At 49.7% G+C, this 21,945-nt stretch overlaps 1 protein-coding gene across 1 annotated transcript in view; it reads right to left on the reverse strand.

The window, feature by feature from the left end:
* LOC103191034 (hydrocephalus-inducing protein-like) overlaps positions 1-21,945 on the reverse strand; it is an 85,373-nt gene that overhangs the window by 19,281 nt on the left and 44,147 nt on the right. Inside the window, exons 9-12 of the mRNA XM_042340433.1 lie at positions 13,109-13,227; positions 10,829-11,052; positions 6,472-6,539; positions 1,545-1,771 (exon numbers count right to left, since the gene is read on the reverse strand). Coding sequence (XP_042196367.1) covers positions 1,545-1,771; positions 6,472-6,539; positions 10,829-11,052; positions 13,109-13,227 — 638 coding nt within the window. The remainder of the gene's footprint in view (positions 1-1,544; positions 1,772-6,471; positions 6,540-10,828; positions 11,053-13,108; positions 13,228-21,945) is intronic.

A 21,945-nucleotide genomic window follows, 5' to 3' on the forward strand; every position in this document is an offset into this window, starting at 1 on the left:
CGGATTTGGCTCTGTGACAACATTTACTTCATTTCTAATTAACCTCGCTCGTTAAAGCAGGTTGTGAAACTTTGAAGTGAAAGGCACTGGAGCAACACAAGTTGTTCTAAAGCCAAGGTTCTGATAGCAGTTTCTCAAAGTCTGACAGTGACGTTCAAGGGGAGCTCGGCTGGTTCTGGCTTCACACATCCCCTGGTTATCACAGAGCTCCGTCACTGAGCATGAGGTCGCTCCTGGCTGTCCCCAACAGTCTCAAACCCCTTCCCCCCAATCCCCCACATTCGCTCCCCTCCCCCCGCTCCGAACATGATAGCCAAATTGCACACACTGAAATATAATAATAATAATCCTTGCATTTGATATAGCGCTTTTCACGTCTTCTAGACCAAAGCGCTTCACAGGATATACTGCAAAGTGAATTGACTGCATATTTGTGGGCAAACACGGCGGCCAATTGCGCACAGCAGCGACCCACAAACAGTTGTGGATTGTGTTACTAAATTATTATTATTACTTATTTACTTGCAAGCGAGACACCTGGGTTCAATTCCAGGCAGGTCAGGGCGAAACCTTGGGCAAGTTTCCTTACTCCACACAGAGCCTAATAATAATCCCTCCAAAACCAAAACCAATAATAAATTGGTCATTTTCAATCCACGACTGTTTGTGGGACATTGCTGTGTGCAATTGGCTGCTGCGTTCACCCACAAATATACAGTCAATTCACTTTACAGTGTGTTCTGTGAAGCGCTTTGGGACGTCCTCCTTTGGCCCTTTGCCTGGAATTGAACTCAGGTCTCTCACTTGCACTATAGTCTAGGACTTGGAACTCCTATAGTCTAGGCTGACACTCCAGCACAATGCAGTGCTGGGGGGTGTTGCATTGTCAGAAGTGTGACAATGGGACATTAAACCAAGGTCCCGTCTGCCTGTTTAGATGGATGTTAAAGATCCCATGGCACTGTTTGCAAAGAGAAGGGAGTTTCTCTCTGCTGGTGTCCTGGCCAACAATCCTTCAGATAAAATTGGTCTCTCGCTCAATGGCTGGTTGTCAAATACTGTTGTTGTAAATTGCCGACAAAACACACAGACACTGCACTTTACAGTAAATCCTGTGAAGTGGCGTTGGGATTCCTGTCTTCCTGAAAGGTGCTGGATCAATGCAAGGATTATTATCATGTCTTGTCAGGACAATGCACACTGATTAGCTGCATGTTCACCTACAAATGCAGTCAATACACTTGCTCTCTCCCTCCAGAGCAGGTTAATTATTAATCTGTTAAAACAATACAGATGCATGCAAGCAATGGATCATCTGCAAAGATAATATTATTATCACTAATAATCCTTGCATTTGATATAACACATCTGAAAGCACTTCACAGAATATACTGTAAAGTGATTTGACTATATTTTGTGGGCAAAACACGGCAGCCAATTGCGCACAGCAGTGTCCCACAAACAGTCGTGGATTGATGGATACATTTTTTTGGGGGAAAAAATAATCTCACGCCTGTGCTCAGTGTGAGGCCACGTGGCAATACCTGCAGGTCCATTTTGCCCTGGGATCTGACCACCCCATGGAAGGGCTCTATAGTGAACTCCTTGGGGTTTGCCCCTCCTTTGCCCTTCCTAGGCTGCCTGATTTTCGAGATGTACTTGAGGCTGGTCAGACTGGGCTCTCCCGTTCCGTCACCAGAGACTCGCAGGTCAAATGTCATGGGGACCAGCGAGGAGTTTGTCAGGCAGCAGGTTATCACGCTCGGGAAACCTGGATTGTAAATAGAAATTACATTTAATAAAAGACTTTATCCAGAGCAGATTAATTATTGATCGGTTAAAACCGTACAGATCCCAATTTCTTATCTCTCTGCTTTATCTCTCCTCTGTGATGTCTGACATTTCCTTTTACTATTCCACAAACTCTCTCTCTGGTCTCGGTGACATTCAGCTGTAGAAAGTTAGAGGCATCTGACAGGCAATCAGTCAGGATAATAGTGGTCCTGGAAGCGAGAGTGGAGGCAGAGAGATAGAGTTGGGTGTCATCCGCATACCTGTGGAAATGGACCCCACGTCTGCAGATGCTGTCACCAAGGAGAAGATAGATAGTGAGGAGGAGAGGAACGAGGATAAAGCCCTGAAGAACACTGCATGGGACTGTGTAGGTACAGAAGGTGAAGCATATTAAGACAAAACAAAATTAATGTTATGTTCTGAACACACAATCTGAAGAAAACTCTTTTATTCTCAGCTCGCAAGTTACACATCAAAGCAATCCAACCAAAAAGCCTCCAGTCAGATCTCCCTGCTTCCTGCTTTTCTACTCCTGATCCCCGTTCAATGGTCCTAGTTAATTGGTCCTTATTTTCTTAAAGGTAATCCAACAATGAAGATGGGAAGGTAAGAGTGAAACCAGGATAGGACAGAACCGTGGGGTAGAGCCAGTGTAGAAGGATGGAGTGGTTGATGGTGTTGAAAGCAGCAAAGACATTCAGGAAATAAGGAACACAGGAGCCCTGGTGACCCTTTAGGAGGGAGTGAGGCAAAGGGACTGTCAGTTGGAGTTCCAGTAGGTGGGGGCAGAGAGGCTGAAGGCCCAAGACAGAGAGGAGGAGGGAGACAGAGATGAGGAGGGAAACGGAGAGGAGGAGGGAGACGGAGAGGAGGAGGGAGACGGAGAGGAGGAGGGAGACGGAGAGGAGGAGGGAGACGGAGAGGAGGAGGAGAGAGGTTGGATAGTGAGACTCCTGGTGATTGTGTGAGGACCCCCTGTCGGTGCTGACAACAGCCTGGGACACCATCTCACACTTTATAATAATAATAATCCTTGCTGTGACAAGCCAGGAGTCGGCTCGCAGCACATTGCCTGTGCTGTACCGGGCATTCTGCCAGCACAAACATCTCCAAGCCATTGGAGAGGCATTCACAGACTGGGTGTAATACTGTTCTGCTCAATATCTTTCTCAGGAATATCGTGCTGGCCGGGGCTCTGTGTGAGAGTCCGACTCAGCTCTCAGTCACTGGCAGTCCTGTAATCAGCCCTCCACTCTCAGCTCACAGTAAGCCAAACACAACAGTGTGTAGCAATTAACCTGTGGGCAGACCGACCAACGCTGAGATTATTACAAGATCAACCTTCTGCTGTCACAGCAGCGTCACCCTGCGGCAACCCACCTGCCACATTGCAACCACACAGCTCCAACAACAACAACAGGCATTTATATAACGTCCTGGAGCGCTTATCAGTAGCGGAGTCTGACCCCGACCAGGGGGAGAGGGAGGTGGGAGGTGACCGTAAGCACCATCAAAAAGGAAGGTCTTTAGGCGGGATTTGAGTGGGGGGTGGGGGGAGCGAGATGGGGTGAGGCGGGGGGGGATTGAGGGAGAGAATCCCAGAGCTTTGAGGGTGCAGAGCGAGGGTGAAAGGCATTTGATAAAGGCCGGGGACTAGACAGGTGGTGGTGGGGGGGGAGGGGGGGAGGTGGATAGGGGAATTGGCTTCAAAGTGACGAGGTTGACAACAAAACAAATCGAGCCAGCCCTCTGTGACAGTCTCTAGTCCGGTTCTTGCAATATTCCAGGGCACTCACTGATGACAGCACAGCCCAGCCTGGCTCATCAGCAGAACAGACCAGTCACTGCGGGCAGAGAGTTATCCCATTCAGCTCTCGTTGACCCTTAGGCCTAGTGGGTAGGGTGGTCCTATTCATAACATCCAGGCTTGATTATGCAAACTCATTCCTTGTCGGCCCCCAACTCCTCCCTCCACAGGCTGCAGATCATCCAGAACTCTGCAGCCCGTGTCCTCTCCCGCACAAACTCCGTGACCCCATCACCACCATCCTCACCCGACTCCACTGGCTTCCCCTCACACAGAGGATACAGTTCAAGATCCTGGTCCTCACCCTCAAAGCCCTCCAATGCCTTGCTCCCCCGACCTCTGCCACCTCCTAACCCCCTACCATCCTGTCGGCTCCAGCCTGCTTCATGTCCCCCGCCTCGCTCGCTCTACCCTTGTGCAGGCGGACCTTCAGCCACTCTGCCCCACTCTCGGGAACTCCATCCCGCAGTCCCTCTGTCTCGCCCCCTCCCTTGCTTTCTTCAAGACCCATCTCAAGACCCTCCTCTTCGACCGTGCCTTCGATCACCCTCTTCCACCCCCCCCCCCACCCTCCATCTTCCCCGACCCTGACCCCCAGCTCAGGTCTGTAACGTTGAATGTCCAGGCCTTGGCACGTTCTCCCGATGTGAAAGGAGCTTTACACATGTAATTTTGTTGTGGTTGTTGTCCTAGCAGTTGTTGTACAAGCAGCAGGAAAGCTTGCCTGACAGTGCTCTCAATAGCAAGCTATGCTGTTTTGGATGGTTAGACTCCAGCAGTTACCCCAATGTACACTCTGGGGTCCCCAAGCTTTGGTTCACACCAACCTGTGCCTAAATTAGGTAAGTCGGGTGACACAGGCCATGTATAGGTGGCCTAATCTCCAGCTCACCTGCCCACCTTTAATATTCTTTTTCGAATTTTTATCCAATTATCTTTGACAAGCACCGGTGTCAGCCCCGGCTCCGAGTCAGAAGGTTGGGTGTCAGGTGAACTCATATTCCAAGCTGACATTCCAGAACAGAGCTGGGGGACCACTGCATTGTCGGAGATGCCGTCCTTCAGATGAGACATTAAACTAATGTCTCATCTGCCTGTTCAGATGGACATTAAAGATCCCATGACATGTTGCAAAAAGAGAAGGGTGTTTCCCCCTCCTTCACCGCCAATCTCCCAAATAAAATGGGTCATTCACATCACGGTTGTATGGAGCACAGTACTGTGTGCAAATACACGTAACAGAAGCGGTTCAGAATGGCCTCCTGATGTGAAAAAAACTATATCAAATGCTAGTGTGTAACTGTCAGGTTTGTGCCAAAAACAACAACAACAATGCAGGGAGAGGACAGAGCATTTTGGGGGAAAGCAACTCTGATTGGGAGCAGCAGCTAAAACACGCAACCTGAGACGGGCAGAGGGCTCCGCATTCCCCTCGACCTTAAACATCCCCCTAAAGGGCAGCCAGGGAGTCTCCCTGGGAATATTCCATCCCTTTATGTGAAAGGCCAGTGGGAATCTGGAACTCTCTCCCTCCCCAAAAGGCTGTGAATTATGGCTGAATCCATTCACATCTTCAAACCTGTCCAACATCAAGTCCTGGACGAGGGACAACTTTCTCCAACTGAACGTCAGCAAGACCGAGGCCCTTCTGATTGGCTCGTGCCAGCGCCTCCGCACCTCGGGCACTGGCAACATCAGCCTCCATGGCTGCACACTCAACCTCACTAAGCCGGTCAGGAACCTGGGAGTCTTGTTTGACCCTGAACTGTCCTTTCTCCCCCACATCCGCACCATGACGGGCACTGCCTACCACCACCACCGCAACATTGCCAGACTCCGCCACTGCCTCACCCCTCAGCCCCCAAACCCCCACCCACACCTTCGTCACCTCAAGGCTCGATTACAGGAACTCCCTCCTCATCGGCTTCACAACTCTTCCCTCCACAAACTGCAGATCATCCAAACCTCTGCAGCTCATGTACTCTCACGCACCAGTGACCCCATCACTCCCACCCTCGCCCGACCCCATCACCCTCACCCGACCCCATCACTCCCACCCTCGCCCGACCCCATCACTCCCACCCTCGCCCGACCCCATCACTCCCACCCTCGCCCGACCCCATCACTCCCACCCTCGCCCGACCCCATCACTCCCACCCTCGCCCGACTCCACTGGCTCCCCATCCCCCAGAGGATCGAGTTCAAGATCCTGGTCCTCACCTTTAAGGCCATCCATGGCATTGCCCCCTCCCACCTCTCTGACCTGCTGACTCCCTACCAACCCGCCCACTCCCTCCGTTCAGCTCCGGCTGCTCCATGTCTCCCGCCCGACCCGACCCTACCATCAGTGGCCGGGCTTTCAGCCTCTCTGCCCCCACACTCTGGAACTCCATCCCATGGTCCCTTGGCCTCGCTTCCTCCCTCACCTCCTTCAAGGCCGGTCTCAAGACCCTCCTCTTCAATCGTGCCTTCAGTAGCCCTCCCACCTCTCTGCCTTCCCTCCCCCCTACCCCACCCCTCCCCCTTACCCCACCCCTCCCCCCTGCTTAGGTCCTGACCTCTGACTGTCCAGCACCTTGGGACGTCCTCCCGATGGGAAAGGCGCTCTATAAATGTCATTTTGTTGTTGTTGTGGGTAGATGTTTGTTAGGTCAGGGTATCAAGGTATATGGGGCAAGGGCGGTTAATTAGACTTGAGGTGCAGATCAGCCATGATCTTATAGAATGGTGGAACAGGCTGGAGGGGCTGAATGGCCTCCTCCTGTTTCTATGTTCCTGTGTTTAAAACTGCAGGAAAACCGACCCGTTTGTCCAAGGGCTTGTTTCAGACTAACGGGCCATTGGGGGGCACTAGTGCGCCACGTACTCACCAAACGAGACGTCTCCGAAGTTGAGTGTGGGCGAACTGAAGTGGAACGTGGGTCCTATGACACAGCCCCTGCGGAACACAAGCCGTTAGTAACACGCTGGAGCGGGGAGGGCGGGCTGCAGCAATTAATAAAGCATCTGAGAAGCTGGGAGGTGGGGGGGTGGGGGGGGGGGGAAGGCGCTGTTAGCAGTCACAAGGTGTCTGCTCAGCGCGTTTCAATGATAATGAAAGCAAGTCAAGGTGACTGCGCGCAAACACACAGAGAGGGAGAAAGACTTGGCGTTTCTCACAACACAAGCCGGGGATGGATGGACAGGCTGCAACGCTGCTCTCTGACACATTACTGGCTACACATTCCCACCATTTCATACAGCTAATACATTGGCTTTGTTATCAGCTTCTCACACGCACCACATCTTGCCCTTCATTTCAAAGTCGTTCTTGTTCCCCATAAGTTTCTTTCACGAACGACAGAACGAGAACTGGATTCAAAGTTCAGACTGAATTTAACAGTAACCAGAATCCTGGGCACTCCGAGCTGATAATGAGGCTGACACTGGGGGCTACAGGCTGCTGTGCTGTGCGGCGATTGTGTCGGGACCCCCTCACAACAGGGACTAGCGACCCCTCTAACCCACTCCCTCCCTCCCTCCGTCAATCTAGACCCAGGTGGAGTCTCTCCCTGACTCGGAAACAAAACCAAGTAGTATTAAGCAGGAGCACGGTGATCTCGGAGGAAGCGGGTTAGAGGGGTCGCTGGTCCCTGTTGTGAGGGGGTCCCGACACAATCGCCGCACAGCACAGCAGCCTGTAGCCCCCAGTGTCAGCCTCTCACAACCCAGACACAGGTCACTTCACTCCTTGTCCACACACGTTACCGGGCAGGGCAAAGCATTGGGCAAGTTTCCTTACTCCACCACAAGCCTCTGTTTACCCAGCAGTAAATAAGAACCCTGTTGTTAGTCGATTGGTGGATCGCTTTTCCGGGGATAATAATCCCTTTGAAAAAGCCTCTCACACCCCAGACACAGGTCACTTCACTCCTTGCCCACACACGTTCACTCTCAGTTGCTACTTTACCCCCAACCCCACACCCCACTATAAATAATAATAATCCTTGAATTTGAAATAACATCTTTTCACATCTTCGAAACGTCTCAAAGCGCTTCACGGGAAACACTGTAAGGTGAATTGATTGTGTATATTTGTGGGTGAAACACGGCAGCCCAATTGCTTACAGCAGTGTCCCACAAACAGTTGCGGATTGAGTGACCAAATTATTATTATTATTGAAGGGATTATTACCCCCGGAAAAGCGATTCACAAATCAACCAACAACTGGGTTCCTACTTACTGCTGGGTAAACAGAGGCGTGTGGAGTAAGGAAACCTGCCCAATATTTCGCCCTGCCCGGGATCACACCCAGGTCCTCTCACTTGCGATGTGAGTGCTCTAACCACTGAGCTACAGGACTCCACCAGTGAATCTGCTTTCCAATCCTACACTGCTAATCACTTGAATTCCTCCCTCAACAACAACAACAGCAACAGCAGCAACAACAATCTGAAGGGTCCATTTATACAGTGTCCTTTTTTTTGTCAGCTGGGTGTCTGCCACATGCGGAAATCCATCACCGTGCTTAAGAGTATCCAAACCAAGATTTCCGTGCATCCCACCTACACGTCATGTCTCAGAGCGCATAACAGTGGCGGAGCCTGACGCTGAGCTGGAGAGAGAGGTGACCACAGGAATGGCCAAAGAGAGAAAATAAACTCCATCTTGCCCCCTCTCTGTCTGTCTCTCTTCACATTCTGCCTTAGTATTTACTTTTTTAATTGCGTCTGTGGTCACCTCCTCCCCCCCATCTCTCCCCCCACCCAACTTCAGGCTCACGTGAAGCTGCACCCCAGCCAATCTCTGAACTGCTCGGAGATGCTGGGAAATTGCTGACAATTATTAATGGCCTGTGTGTGTGCATAGACACAGTCACTGTGCTGTAATGTCTGGTGTATGTGTGTGTGTAGACACGGTTACTGCTCTAATGTCTAGTGAGTGTGTGTGTGTATAGACATTGTGTAATGCCCTGATCAAAGTCACTAACGACATTCTGTTCATCTGTGCCAGGGCTCTCTCTATCTCTTCGACTCTCTGCTGCCTTCAACAATTCTATCCTCCTACACCTCCACTCTCAGCTCAACCTTCATGGACCTGTCCTTGCCCGGTTCGAATCCTACCTCTCACACCGTCTCCACTGTGTCTCCACTAACAGCTTCTCCTCCAGTCCCCGCACCATCACATGCAGCGTTCCTCAGGGCTCTGTCCTTGGTCCCCTCCTCTTCGTGGAGTCCTGTAGCTCAGTGGTTAGAGCACTCGCTTTGCAAGTGAGAGACCTGAGTTCACTTCCAGGCAGAGGGCGAAACCTTGGGCAAATTTCCTTACTCCACACAGAGACTAATAATAATCCCTCCAAAACTAAAAACAATAATAAATTGGTCATTTTCAATCTACGACTGTTTATGGGACATTGCTGTGCGCAATTGGCTGCCGCGTTCGCCCACAAATATACAGTCAATTCACTTTACAGTGTGTTCTGTGAAGCGCTTTGGGACGTCCTCCCGACGTGAAAAGCGCTATATCAAATGCAAGGATTATTATTATTATTATTATTAATATCTATATGCTCCCTCTTGGTGACATCATCCACAGACATGGGGTCAACTTCCACATGTATGCGGATGACACCCAACTCTCTCTCTCTCTGCCTCAACTCCAGGACCCACTGCTGACCTGACAGAATGTCTGTCAGACATCAAGTCCTGGTTGAGGCATAACTTTCTTCAGTTGAACGTTAACAAGACCGAGGCTCCTGATTGGCTCTCGTCAACGCCTCCTAACCATCCTAACCATCACCATCCATGGGGCTCACTCCCCCTCACTGAGCCAGTCCGCAACCTTGGGGCCTTGTTTGAGTCTCAACTATCCTTTCTACACCACATCTGCGCCATGACCCGCTCTGCCTTCCCCACCTCCGCAACATCTCCCAGCTCCACCACTGTCTCACACCGCAGGCCACCGACACCCTCATACACACCTTCATAACATCGAGGCTTGACGATGCACTCACTGCTTGTCGGCCTCCCCAACTCCTCCCTCCATAGTGTAGATCATCCAGAACTCTGCAGCCCGTGTCCTCTTCCCCACCAGGCTCCGTGACACTATCACCTCCATCCTCGCCCAACTCCACTGGCTTCCCATCACACAGAGGATACAGTTCAAAATACTGGTCCTCACCTTCAAAGCCTTCCATGATCTTGCTCCCCCTACCTTTGCCACCTCCTAATCCCCTACCAACCTGTCCATTCCCTCACTCAGGGGCTCCGGCCTGCTTCACGTCCCCCGCCTTGCCCACCGCACCATTGGCGGGTGGGCCTTCAGCCACTCTGCCCCCACCCTCTGGAACTCCATCCCACAGTCCCTCTGCCTTGCCCCTCCCTTGCCTCATTTAAGACCCTTCTCTTCAACCATGTCTTTGGTCACCCTGCTTCCTCTACCCTCCCCGCCCTCCACCCTCCTAATCCCAACCCTGACTATCCAGTGCATTGGGACGTTCTCCTGATGTGAAATGTATTATACAAATGTAATTTGTTGTTGTTGTTGTAATGGCTGGGTTGTGTCTGTGTGTGTGTGTGTGTGTCTGAGTGTGTGTGCAGACAGGCACTGGGAGAGCTGCCCAGTGTTGTATTATTTCAGAGCTTACAGTTCCCCCAGAGAGACTTTCATGCGATTGTGTGTGTCAGATGTAAACATGTGAGGAAAGAGAATCACTATACCACACCCACACCGTATAATAATAATCCTTGTTTTTCATATAGAGTCTTATCATACCTCCGAGATGTCTCAAAGCGCTTCACAGAATATACTGTAAAGTGAATTGACTGTATACTTTGTGGACGAAACGCAGAAGCCAATTGCACACAGCAGCGTCCCACAAACAGTCACGGATTGAGTGACCAAATTATTATTATTTTAATTGAAGGATTATTATCTTCAGAAAAGCAACCCGCCAATCGAATAACAACCAGGTTCCTACTTACTGTTGGGTAATCAGAGGCGTGTGGAATAAGGAAACTTGCCCAACATTTCACCCTGCCCAGGAATCAAACACAGATCTCTCAGTTGCGAGGCGAGGGCTCTAACCACTGAGCTACACTACAGGACTCCACTATATATCACTTTTGCACGTTGGGTTGCTGCACCTATCACCTCTGATTCGGGCTGGTTGAGATGACAGTGGGTGGGTGTTAGTAGCCACCCCGCTCCTTGAGGAACTTGCTCTGGAGCCCACCCACAGGACTTACTCAATTGTCAGTTTGACTCGATCAGGGGACCCTTCGATGGCAAAGTAGAAATCTTCTGTGAACTGCCCAAGAACGAAGCATGTGAAGACGACTTGCATGACCTGGTACCCGCCTGAGGCCAGCAGCCCTGTGTCTGGGGTAAAGGTGAAGGAGGCGGCCAGGATGTTCTGTGGAGGTTCCAGGCTGTAGGTGGCATCAATATCGCCCTTGTTCACCAGGACAAGCTGAAAAACAACAAATGACCTTTATACAGCGCCTTTCACATCAGAAGGACGTCCCAAGAGAAAGAGGTGATGCTCCCATGTCACAGTCACCCCCCCACTTCCCTTTCCTTTGTCTCCCCCCCACCCACCCCGGCCCCTCCTTACAATGACTCAGAGGGAGAGTGGGGTTGGGGGGCAACAGTGAACGTGCTCCCCTGGCCAACAATCCCCCAGATAAAACTGCTCACCCACTCCATGGCTGTCGCGATGGCCTACAAATTACAGTCACGATACTTTTCAGTAGATCCTGTGAAGTGCTTTGATGGCATAAGTATCAAATGCAAGGGTTATTATCAAAACAGAAGTCGCTGGGAACACTCAGCCGGTCAGGCAGCATCTATGGAGAGAAGGGATTTGAATGTAAGGACCCGGAAGGATCAAATCCCTTCTCTCCATAGATGCTGCCCGACCCGCTGAAGGTTCCTGGCCACTTCTGCTTTCGTTCAGATTTCCAGCATCTGCAGTATTTTGCTGTTTGGTTGCTAATTACTTTGCCCGTGTAACTGTTTGGGAGACGCTTTTAATTCCAACGCATTGCATATATAAAATAAAATCAACATCAAATAGCGCCTCGACAAAGCAAAGTTGATCGTTGACCTGGCTGCTCATTCCCAATTCCCATTAGGATTCCGACGTCTGGGATTCATCTCACTCTCGGCGAAATATCTCAATGTCTTCACAGTCACACACCACACAAACAACACTCCCTCCCATTCCCCTCGCTTCCCCGCCCCCCCACCTCCACCCGCGCAGGATGTTTCATTAAAGCTGACATGAATATGGATGAGACGCAGTGTGTTAATGGGAGATGTAGACACCCCAGAACTCACTTCAGCTGAAGTTTACACTAAGAACATTGATGAATAATTCACGCAGGGTGTTGGAATGCGTGCGAGTAGAAACTGGAGTCACAATTCCTAAGCCTTTTGCTGAAGCTTTTGGACACAAAGGAACACTGAACAGGTGCTCTCAGCCTCTCTGTCCTCAACTAAAATAACTTCAACACACGTCTGTCCCAGTCTTTCTGACTGCAGGACTCTTCGCTGATCGTTCCATCGGAAGACCCTTCTAAACCCTCCTCCCAGCACAGCATCAAGTCCCCATGTCCCGGCCACAAACTCCCTTCCCGGACGTCAGGAGAAGCTTCCCTTCCCAAGTTGCGCAGCGGAATCTTTAACGTCCACCTGAACAGCCGCAGACAGGACCTTGGTTTAAAGTCTCATCCGAAGCATTTTGGAGTGTTTTGAATTTAACAATCCTTGCACAAAAACAGAAGCCGCTTGGGAACACTCAGCAGGTCAGACAGCATCCGGAAAGGTCCTTACATTCAAATCCCTGCTCTCCATAGATGCTGCCTGACCTGCTGAGTGTTCCCAGCGACCTTTGGTCATCGACCTGAAATGTTGACTCATTTTCCTCTCTCCATAGATGCTGCCTGACCTGCTGCGCTTTCCCAGCAACTTCACAGGATTTACTGTAAAGTGTAGTGACTGTGTGTTTTGTAGAAGGACGCAGCAGCCAAGTTGCGCACGCTGCCGTCCCACAAACAGCCGTGGAGTGAATGGCCGATTCTACTTGGGGGATTGTTGGCCGGGACACCGGGAGGGAGAGAAACTCCCTTCTCTTTTCGAATAGCGCCACAGGATCTTTAACATCCACCTGAACAGGCACAGACGGGACCTTGGTTTAACATCTCATCTGAAGCACGACACTTCTGACAACACAACACGCCCCCAGCGCTGCACTGGAGCATCAGCTTAATCCCAACTTGGTACTTGGCCTACAACCTTCTGATTCAGAAGTGAGGGGTCAGAGGTGAAGGTGAGAGTGCTCCCAGTGAGCCAGGGCTGAGCTACACTCCGGCAAGTCCTTAAATTCAGCCTTGATTATTAAGCTGTTTTTCTGTAAGTTTTCTGTAAGTCTGTTTTCCCGTTGAGCCCCATTATTGCTTTAAATGGCCTGCGTTGCGCACGGCCCATTGCTGTTTTGCTGGCAGCCGCTCCCTGACCAGCCTTACCTCGTACGTGTGTGTGGAGCTGACAAACACGTTCCCGATGTCCAGCCGCTCGAAGTTGAGCTGCAGCTGCGGCCCCAGGCCCTCGCCCTTGATGCGGAGAGGCAGCCTCGTCTCACGACCTACAGGACAGGAGGAGAGCAGAGGGTTAAACACCAGCTCACTGTGACAGCAAAGGCCTCGCACTGCCTCCTTCTTCACCAGCTCAGTGGCCACACACCGCTACATGACCGCTATTTCTGGGTTTATTTCAGATTTCCAGCATCCGCATTACTTTGCCTTTTGTTTGTTGTTATCAGTTCCTCTAATGATAGGGTTCCAGCAGTGGGGCTCAGAGCTCACAGTCTGGGCTGACGTTCCCGCTCAGTGCTGGGGGGAGTGCTGTATTGTTGGAGGTGCCGTCTTTCAGATAAGACAGGAAACTGAGCTCCCGTCGGCCTGTCCAGCTGGACACTGTTGGGGGAAAAAAAGGGAGTTTCTCTCTCTCCCCGGTGTCCTGGCCGACAACCCTCCCCTGGCTGTTGCTAAGCTGCAGTGAATTGGCAGCTGTGCTTACTTACAAACACACAGTCACGGCACTTCAAAGTAATCACTGTTAAGAAATCCATCATCAAAGTTAAGATAATAATAATCCTTGTGTTTGATACAGCACCTTATCATTTCTTCGAGGTGTCTCAAAGCGCTTCCCAGGATACACTGTAAAGTTATACTGTATATTTTTTGAGCAAAACACAGTAACCAATTGGACACAGCGACATCCCACAAACAGTCGTGGGTTGAAAAAACAAATTATTGGGCTTTTCTCAGGGATTATTCACCCCAGAAATAATCCGCCAATCAACACCCGGGTTCCTACTTACTGGTAATTCCACTGTAACTCAAAGATAGAATTTGCCATGTTCTGGAGACCCTGAAATGATGAGAAAGTCAATCTGAATCTGAAACCAGGTCTAAATTCTCCTCACAATGTCAAATATAAGTTTGCAAAATCAGTTTGAATGAAGAAGACTCATCAGCCCATTGGATCTCATTCCTCCAGAACATCCACCCTACCATTCCCCATCACTGCATCGAGCTGCTTTTTCAACAAGGCCCAGTGTCCGGGCCTTAACTACACTTCCTGGCAACCCCTTCAGTCGTTAATTGTAGAATCATAGAATTATACAGAACAGAAGGAGGCCATTCAGCCCATCGTGTCCTTGCCGGCTGTTTCAAAGAGCTTTCAAATCAACCTCACTCCCCCACTCTCTCCCCATAGCCCTGATCAACCCCACTCCCCCACTCTCTCCCCATAGCCCTGATCAACCCCACTCCTCCGCACTCTCCCCATAGCCCTGATCAACCCCACTCCCCCGCTCTCTCCCCATAGCCCTGATCAACCCCACTCCTCCGCACTCTCCCCATAGCCCTGATCAACCCCACTCCCCCATAGCCCTGATCAACCCCACTCCCCCGCTCTCTCTCCATAGCCCTGATCAACCCCACTCCCCCGCTCTCTCCCCATAGCCCTGATCAACCCCACTCCCCCACTCTCTCCCATAGCCCTGATCAACCCCACTCCCCCACTCTCTCCTCACAGCCCTGATCAACCCCACTCCCCCGCTCTCCCCCATAGCCCTGATCACCCCAGTCCCCACTCTCTCCCCATAGCCCTGATCAACCCCACTCCCCCACTCTCTCTCCATAGCCTGATCAACCCACTCCCCGCTCTCTCCCCATAGCCCTGATCAACCCCACTCCCCCACTCTCTCTCCATAGCCCTGATCAACCCCACTCCCCCACTCTCTCCTCACAGCCCTGATCAACCCCACTCCCCCGCTCTCTCCCCATAGCCCTGATCAACCCCACTCCCCCACTCTCTCTCCATAGCCCTGATCAACCCCACTCCCCCGCTCTCTCCCCATAGCCCTGATCAACCCCACTCCCCCACTCTCTCTCCATAGCTCTCCAAATTTGTCCTCCACAAATAATTATCTATTTCTCTCAAAAGCTGTTATTGAATCGGTTCCCACCGGCCTTTCAGGCAATGATTCCAGATCCCAACAACTCACTGTGTGAAAACATTTCTCCTCCCCTCCCCTCTGTTTCTTTTGACAACTATTTTAAATAGTTACTATCTGGGTAAAGAAACACTTCCTGGTGTCTGTCCTGAAATTGCCATTTATACCTCTAACCCGATGTCCTCTTTTTCTTTTGTCTTCAGAAAATCAGAGTAGGAATGAGCAGAAACACCTATTAAGGCAGATACTGAGAATCTGAAATAAAAACAGAAGTCACTGGAAACACACAGGAAAGAGGAAAGTGAATTAACATTTCAGGTCGATGATCTTGTGTTACTGGAATAAAAACAGAAGTCACAAGGAACACTCAGCGGATCAGGCAGCATCTATGGAGAGAAGGGACTGGAATGCAAGGACCCTTCCAGGTACTTACATTCACATCCCTTCTCTCCATAGGTCACTGGGTGCTCGAGAGAAACCTTAAACGTTAACTCACTTTTCTCTCTCCATAGAGGAAATAAGCCCACAGCGTGAGGAGGGAACTGAGTGAAGTGGAACAGAGTGAGAATTCTGTTAAGGAATTTGGTGCGAGTGGGAATTCTTCAGCAAAAGATAGAACAAGAGAGAACTCTTTAATTCAGCAGAAGAGTGGGAAATCTTTCTTGAGGTAGAGGCAACCTTATATGTAAGCAGGCAAACAATCCAATTAACAGTTAATCATAAGCCTGGTGTTGGAGATTTAAAAAATCTGCTGACCAGTCAAAACTGGGTGCTTTTGTTTGAATTCTATATAAAGCCCAGCTGTGTGAGGAGGGAACAGAGTGAGAATTCTGTTCAGGAATTTGGCGAGAGTGGGAATTATAAAATATAATATTTATATTTATTTAATATTTACATTAAAATAATATAAAACATGTCTGTGCATACAACCGATCTCAGCTGCCCAGCCATATTCCCAATGTGGGAACTCCAGGATGCTGTGTGTGCCCTGGACAGACACGTGTGTAGGAAGTGCCTCCGGCTGTTCGAGCTTGAGCTCAGGGTTTCTGAGCTTCAGGAGAGGCTGATGTCACTAATAGCATTCGGGAGGCTGAAGAGTTCAAAAGTTTCAGGAGGTGGTCACCCCACACCCACAGAAGGTTCAGAAGGAGAGTGAGTGGGTGACCACCCGGCATGGTAGGAAGAGGGGACGGACAGTGCAGAAATCCCCTGACAAACCGGTTCTCTGTACTGAATACCGGTCAGGGTGATGACACCTCTGGGGAGGGGAGTCAAAAGCAAATGGATGCAGAGGGGGACACAGGGAAGAGTGTCAATGCAATTGTCATTGGGGACACAATGGTGAAAGGAGTAGACAGGTTTCTGCAACCAAAGATATGATTCTCACATGGTATGTTGCCTCCCTGGTGCCAGGGTTGAGGACATCATGGAATGGGTGCAAAATGTTTTACAGGGGGAAGGGGAACATCCAGAAGTCATGGTCCATGTTGGGAAGGAGATAGACAAGCAAGTGTGCAAACAGATTTCAGAAAGATGCAAAACCAATAGAGTAGTGACAATGGGGGATTTCAATTATCCTAATATAGACCGGCAAAATAACAGTGTAAAGGGCAAGGAGGGGGAAGGATTCCTGAAATGTGTGCAGGAGAACTTTCTGGATCAGTTTGTTATCAATCCAACGAGGAAGGAAGCAGTGCTGGATCTCATTCTGGGGAATGAAGTGGGGCAAGTGGAGCAGGTTTCAGTAGGAGAGCATCTGGACAACTGTGAGACAACATCATTAGGTTTAGAGAACTTATGGAAAGGGACAAGGAATCATCAAAGGTGAAGATAGTTAACTGGAAGGGGATAATTTCAGTGTGTTAAAAAGGGACCTAACCAAGTTGGACTGGAAAGAAAGATTGCCAGGTAAAACAGCTAATGAGCAATGGGAAGCGTTCAAGGAGGAGATAGTTCGGGAACAGAACAAATACATTCCCACAAAGGGGAAAGGAGGGCATCCAAACTTCCCTGGATATTATATTATCAATATATTAGTTAAGGATACAAATATAGCTGTAGAAAGAAACAAGGCTCTGGAGGGCCCGACAACAGAATCCATCTGGTTAGAGATAAGAAATAAGAAAGGAATGGTTACACTGATAGGGGTTTACTATAGACCACCAGACAGCGGAAAGGAGATAGAGGAGCAGATCTGCAACCAGATCGCGGATAGATGTTAAGGCGAACAGAGTTGTGATAATGGGGGATTTCAATTATCCCAATATAGACTGGCAAAATAGCAGCGCTAAGGGCAAGGTAGGAGAAAGATTCATAGACTGTGTACAGGAAAATTTTCTTGAGGGTATGTCTCCAGTCCTACGAAGAAGGAAGCAGTGCTGGATCTAGTCCTGGGGAATGAAATAGGTCAGGTTGAACAGGTTTCGGTAGGGGAGCATCGAGGTAACAGTGACCATGTTATTAGATTTAGATTACTCATGAACAGGGACAAAGTACAGTCAAGGGTGAAAATGCTTGACTGGAAAAGGGCTAATTTTGATGGGCTAAAAAGGGACCTAGAGTTGGTGGACTGGCAAGTAAGGCTAGCAGGTAAAACGACTCATGAGCAATGGGAGATCTTCAAAGATATGATAGCTCAAGGTCTAAATAGATATATTCCCACAAAAGGGAAATGTGCGAGAACCAAGCCGGCCTGGATGACCAGGGATATTCTGTCTAGGATGAAAAAGAAGAAGACGGAGTATGACAATTGGAAGACGCAAGACACTGAGGATATCAAAGCGCATTATAGAGAATGCAGAAGTGATCTTAAAAGAGTGATAAGACAGGATAAAAGATCGCATGAGAAGAGCTTAGCGGGTAACATAAAGGGGAATCCTAAAATATTTTACAAGCACATAAAGGAAAAAAAGGTTAGTTAAAGGTAGGGTGGGGTCAATCAAAGACAATGACAGCCATCTTGTTGTGGAGGCAGAGTACTAAGGCTGATGTACTGAACGAGTACTTTGCATCTGTCTTCACAACGGAAACGGATGCCCCAAATGCCGCAGTATTGGATGAGAGGGTAGAGGAAATAGATCAGATTACTATAGACAGAGAGGAAGTTCTGAAAAGATTGACTGGGCTCAAAATTGATAAGTCACCAGGACCAGATGGGTTTCACCCAAGGTTGCTGTGGGAGATACGGGTTCAAATAGCGGAGGCTTTGGCCATTATATTTCAATCTTCATTGGACACAGGAGTGGTGCCAAGAGACTGGAGAGTGGCTAATGTTACCCCACTCTACAAAAAGGGGCAGAAAGACAAACCCGGAAATTACATGCCGTCAGCCTAACTTCGGTAATAGGAAAACTACTGGAGACCATAATCCGGGACAGAATAAATCACTACTTAGAGGAACATAAGCTAATTAGAGACCCCAACATGGATTTGTTAAAGGCAAATTTTGCCTAACAAATCTAATAGAATTTTTTGAAGAGCTGACTGCGAGGGTTGATGAAGAAAATGCGGTGGACATTATTTATATGGATTTCAAAAAGGCTTTTGACACAGTACCGCATAAGAGATTAATAAAAAAATTAGAGGCCCACAGTATTAAGGGGACAGTAGCAGTTTGGATTAGGAACTGACTGAGTGACAGAAAGCAGAGGGTGGTGGCTAATGGGTGTTTCTCGAAATGGAAGGAGGTGTGCAGCGGTGTCCCCCAGGGATCGATATTGGGACCACTGCTGTTTCTAATATATATTAATGATCTGGACTTGGGCACAGAGAGCACTATTTCCAAGTTAGCAGATGATACCAAGTTAGGTCGGGTAGTAAATAGTGAAGAAGATTGTGACGGACTGCAGGCAGACATACACAGAATGGTGGAATGGGCTGACATGTGGCAGATGGATTTCAATGTAGATAAGTGTGAGGTGATACACTTAGGTAGGAAAAATAGGAGGCAATATAGACTTGGTAGCTCAATCTTAAGGTGGGGTGAACGTACAGAGAGATCTGGGTAATTAAGTAAGTGAATCATTAAAGGTAGCGGAGCAGGTAGATAGGGCAGTAAAAAAGGCATTTGGTGTACTGAGCTTTATTAGTAGGGCATAGAGTATAAGAGTAGGGGTTATGGTTAATCTGTACAAAACACTGGTTAGGCCTCAGCTGGAGTACTGCGTCCAGTTCTGGGCACCTTACTTCAGGAAGGACATTAAGGCACTGGAAAGGGCGCAGAGGAGATTCATGAGAATGATACCAGGAATGGGGAACCTTAGCTATGAGGACAGTGGAGACGTTAGGACTTTTCCCATTAGAGCAGAGAAGGTTACACGGGGACCTGATAGAAGTCTTCAAGATCATGAAAGGTTTCGACAGGCGAGATAGGGAAAAGCTGTTTCCGCTGGTAGGTGTGTCTGTGACCCGTGGTCACAGTCTTAAGATATCTACCAAAACAAGCAGAGGGGAGGTTAGAAGACATGTTTTCACTCAGTGAGTTGTTGGAATTTGGAATGATCTGCCTGAAAGGGCAGTGAAGTCCGATTCGATAACAGCTTTTAAGAGAGAACTGGATAGGTATTGGGGGAAGACAGGTTTGTGGGGTTATGGGGAGAAAGCTGGTGATTGGGGTTAGTGAAAGTGACGCTCTGTCAAAGAGCCGCACAGACTCGATGGGCCGAATGGCCTCCTTCTGTGGCGTAACATTCTATGAATCTATGAGTAAGGAAATTGGGATTAAATAAAACAGAAAAAGGAGGTTTATGATAAATGTCAGGTTCAAAATACTGAAGATAATCAAATAGAATATAGAAAGTACAGAGGAGAACTGAGAAAGAAAATAAGAGGGGAAAGAGATTGTATGAGAAAAGATTAGTGGGAACATAAAGGGGAACCCTAAGGTATTTTATAAGCATATAAAGAATAAAAGATTAGTCAAAGGTCGGGCGGGTCCAATTAGGGACCAAAGAGGAAATCTTCTTGTGGAGGCAGAGGCTGACATACTGAATGAGGACTTTGCATCTGTCTTCACAAAAGAGGATGGAGCCAATGCCACAATCTTTCAATCCTCCTTGGACACCGCGGTGGTGCCAGAGGACTGGAGAGTTGCAAACGTTACTCCCTGTACAAAAAGGGTAGAAGGATAAACCCGGGATCCACAGGCCAGTCAGCCTAACGCTAGTAGTGGGGTAACGTATGGGTTAATAAAGGACACCCAACACGGATTTGTTAAAGGCAAATCAAGTCTAACAAACCTGATAGTTTTTTGATGAAGTAACGGAGAGAGTGGATGAAGATAGTGCAGTTGATGTCGTTTATATGGATTTTCAAAAGGCTTTTGATAAAATACCACATAAGAGACTTGTAGCAAAATAGAAGCCCCGGTATTAAAGGGACAGTGTCAGCGGATACAGAACTGTCTGAGAGACAGAGAGCAGAGAGTGGTGGTGAACGGTTGTTTTTCTGACTGGAGGGAAGTGTACAGTGGTGTCCCCCAGGGGTTGGTATTGGGACCACTGCTGTGTTTGATCTATATAAATGATCTGGAATTGAGGTGGATAATTATTTGGGGAGGACAAATTTGCAGGGCTATGGGGAGAGCGCGGGGGAGTGGGGTTGATCAGGGCTATGGGGAGAGAGCGGGGGGAGTGGGGTTGATCAGGGCTATGGGGAGAGCGCGGGGGAGTGGGGTTGATCAGGGCTATGGGGAGAGTGTGGAGGAGTGGGGTTGATCAGGGCTATGGGGAGAGAGCGGGGGGAGTGGGGTTGATCAGGGCTATGGGGAGAGCGCGGGGAAAGTGGGGTTGATCAGGGCTATGGGGAGAGTGTGGAGGAGTGGGGTTGATCAGGGCTATGGGGAGAGAGTGGGGGAGTGGGGTTGATCAGGGCTATGGGGAGAGAGCGGGGAGTGGGGTTGATCAGGGCTATGGGGAGAGAGCGGGGGAGTGGGGTTGATCAGGGCTATGTGGAGAGAGCGGGGGGAGTGGGGTTGATCAGGGCTATGGGGAGAGCGCGGGGGAGTGGGGTTGATCAGGGCTATGGGGAGAGAGTGGGGGAGTGGGGTTGATCAGGGCTATGGGGAGAGAGCGGGGGAGTGGGGTTGATCAGGGCTATGGGGAGAGAGCGGGGGAGTGGGGTTGATCAGGGCTATGGGGAGAGAGCGGGGGAGTGGGGTTGATTTGGAAGCTCTTTTCAAAGAGCCGACACAGACACGATGGGCCGAATGGCCTCCCTCTGTGCTGTATAATTCTATGATTCTATAAAAGCTGCCTGACCTGCTGAGTGTTCCTGGTGACCTTTGGTCAATGACCTGAAACGTTAACAACAACAACAACAAGATTCCATTTATAGAGCGCCTTTCACGTCAGGAGGACGTCCCAAGGCGCTGCACAGTTGGGTCATGACCCGAGCAGGGGGGAAATGGTCAGGGTGAGGGGAGGGAAGGGAAGGGAGGGAGAGAGGAGGGGGGAAATGGTCAGGGTGAGGGGAGGGAAGGGAGGGAGCGAGGAGGAGGAAGAGAGTCGAGAGGGGAGCTGAAGGCACGGTCAAAGAGAAAGGTTTTGAGACCGGCCTTGAAGGAGGAAAGGGAGGAAGCGGCGAAGGCACTGGGGGATGGAGTTCCAGAGCCTCGGGCTGAGAGGCTGAAGGCCCGACCACCGATGGTAGGGCGGTTGGGGCGGGGGACGTGGAGCAGACCGGAGCCAGAGGAACGGAGGGTACGGGCAGGTAGGTAGGGGGATAGTAGGTTGGAGAGGTAGGAGGGAGCAAGGCCGTGAATGGCCTTGTAGGTGAGGATGAGGATCTTGAAATCAATCCTCTGGGGGATGGGGAGCCAGTGGAGGCGAGCGAGGGTGGGAG

The sequence above is a fragment of the Callorhinchus milii genome, unplaced genomic scaffold (assembly GCF_018977255.1).
Source record: "Callorhinchus milii isolate IMCB2004 unplaced genomic scaffold, IMCB_Cmil_1.0 Scaffold14, whole genome shotgun sequence".
NCBI classification, from domain to species: Eukaryota; Metazoa; Chordata; class Chondrichthyes; order Chimaeriformes; family Callorhinchidae; genus Callorhinchus; species Callorhinchus milii.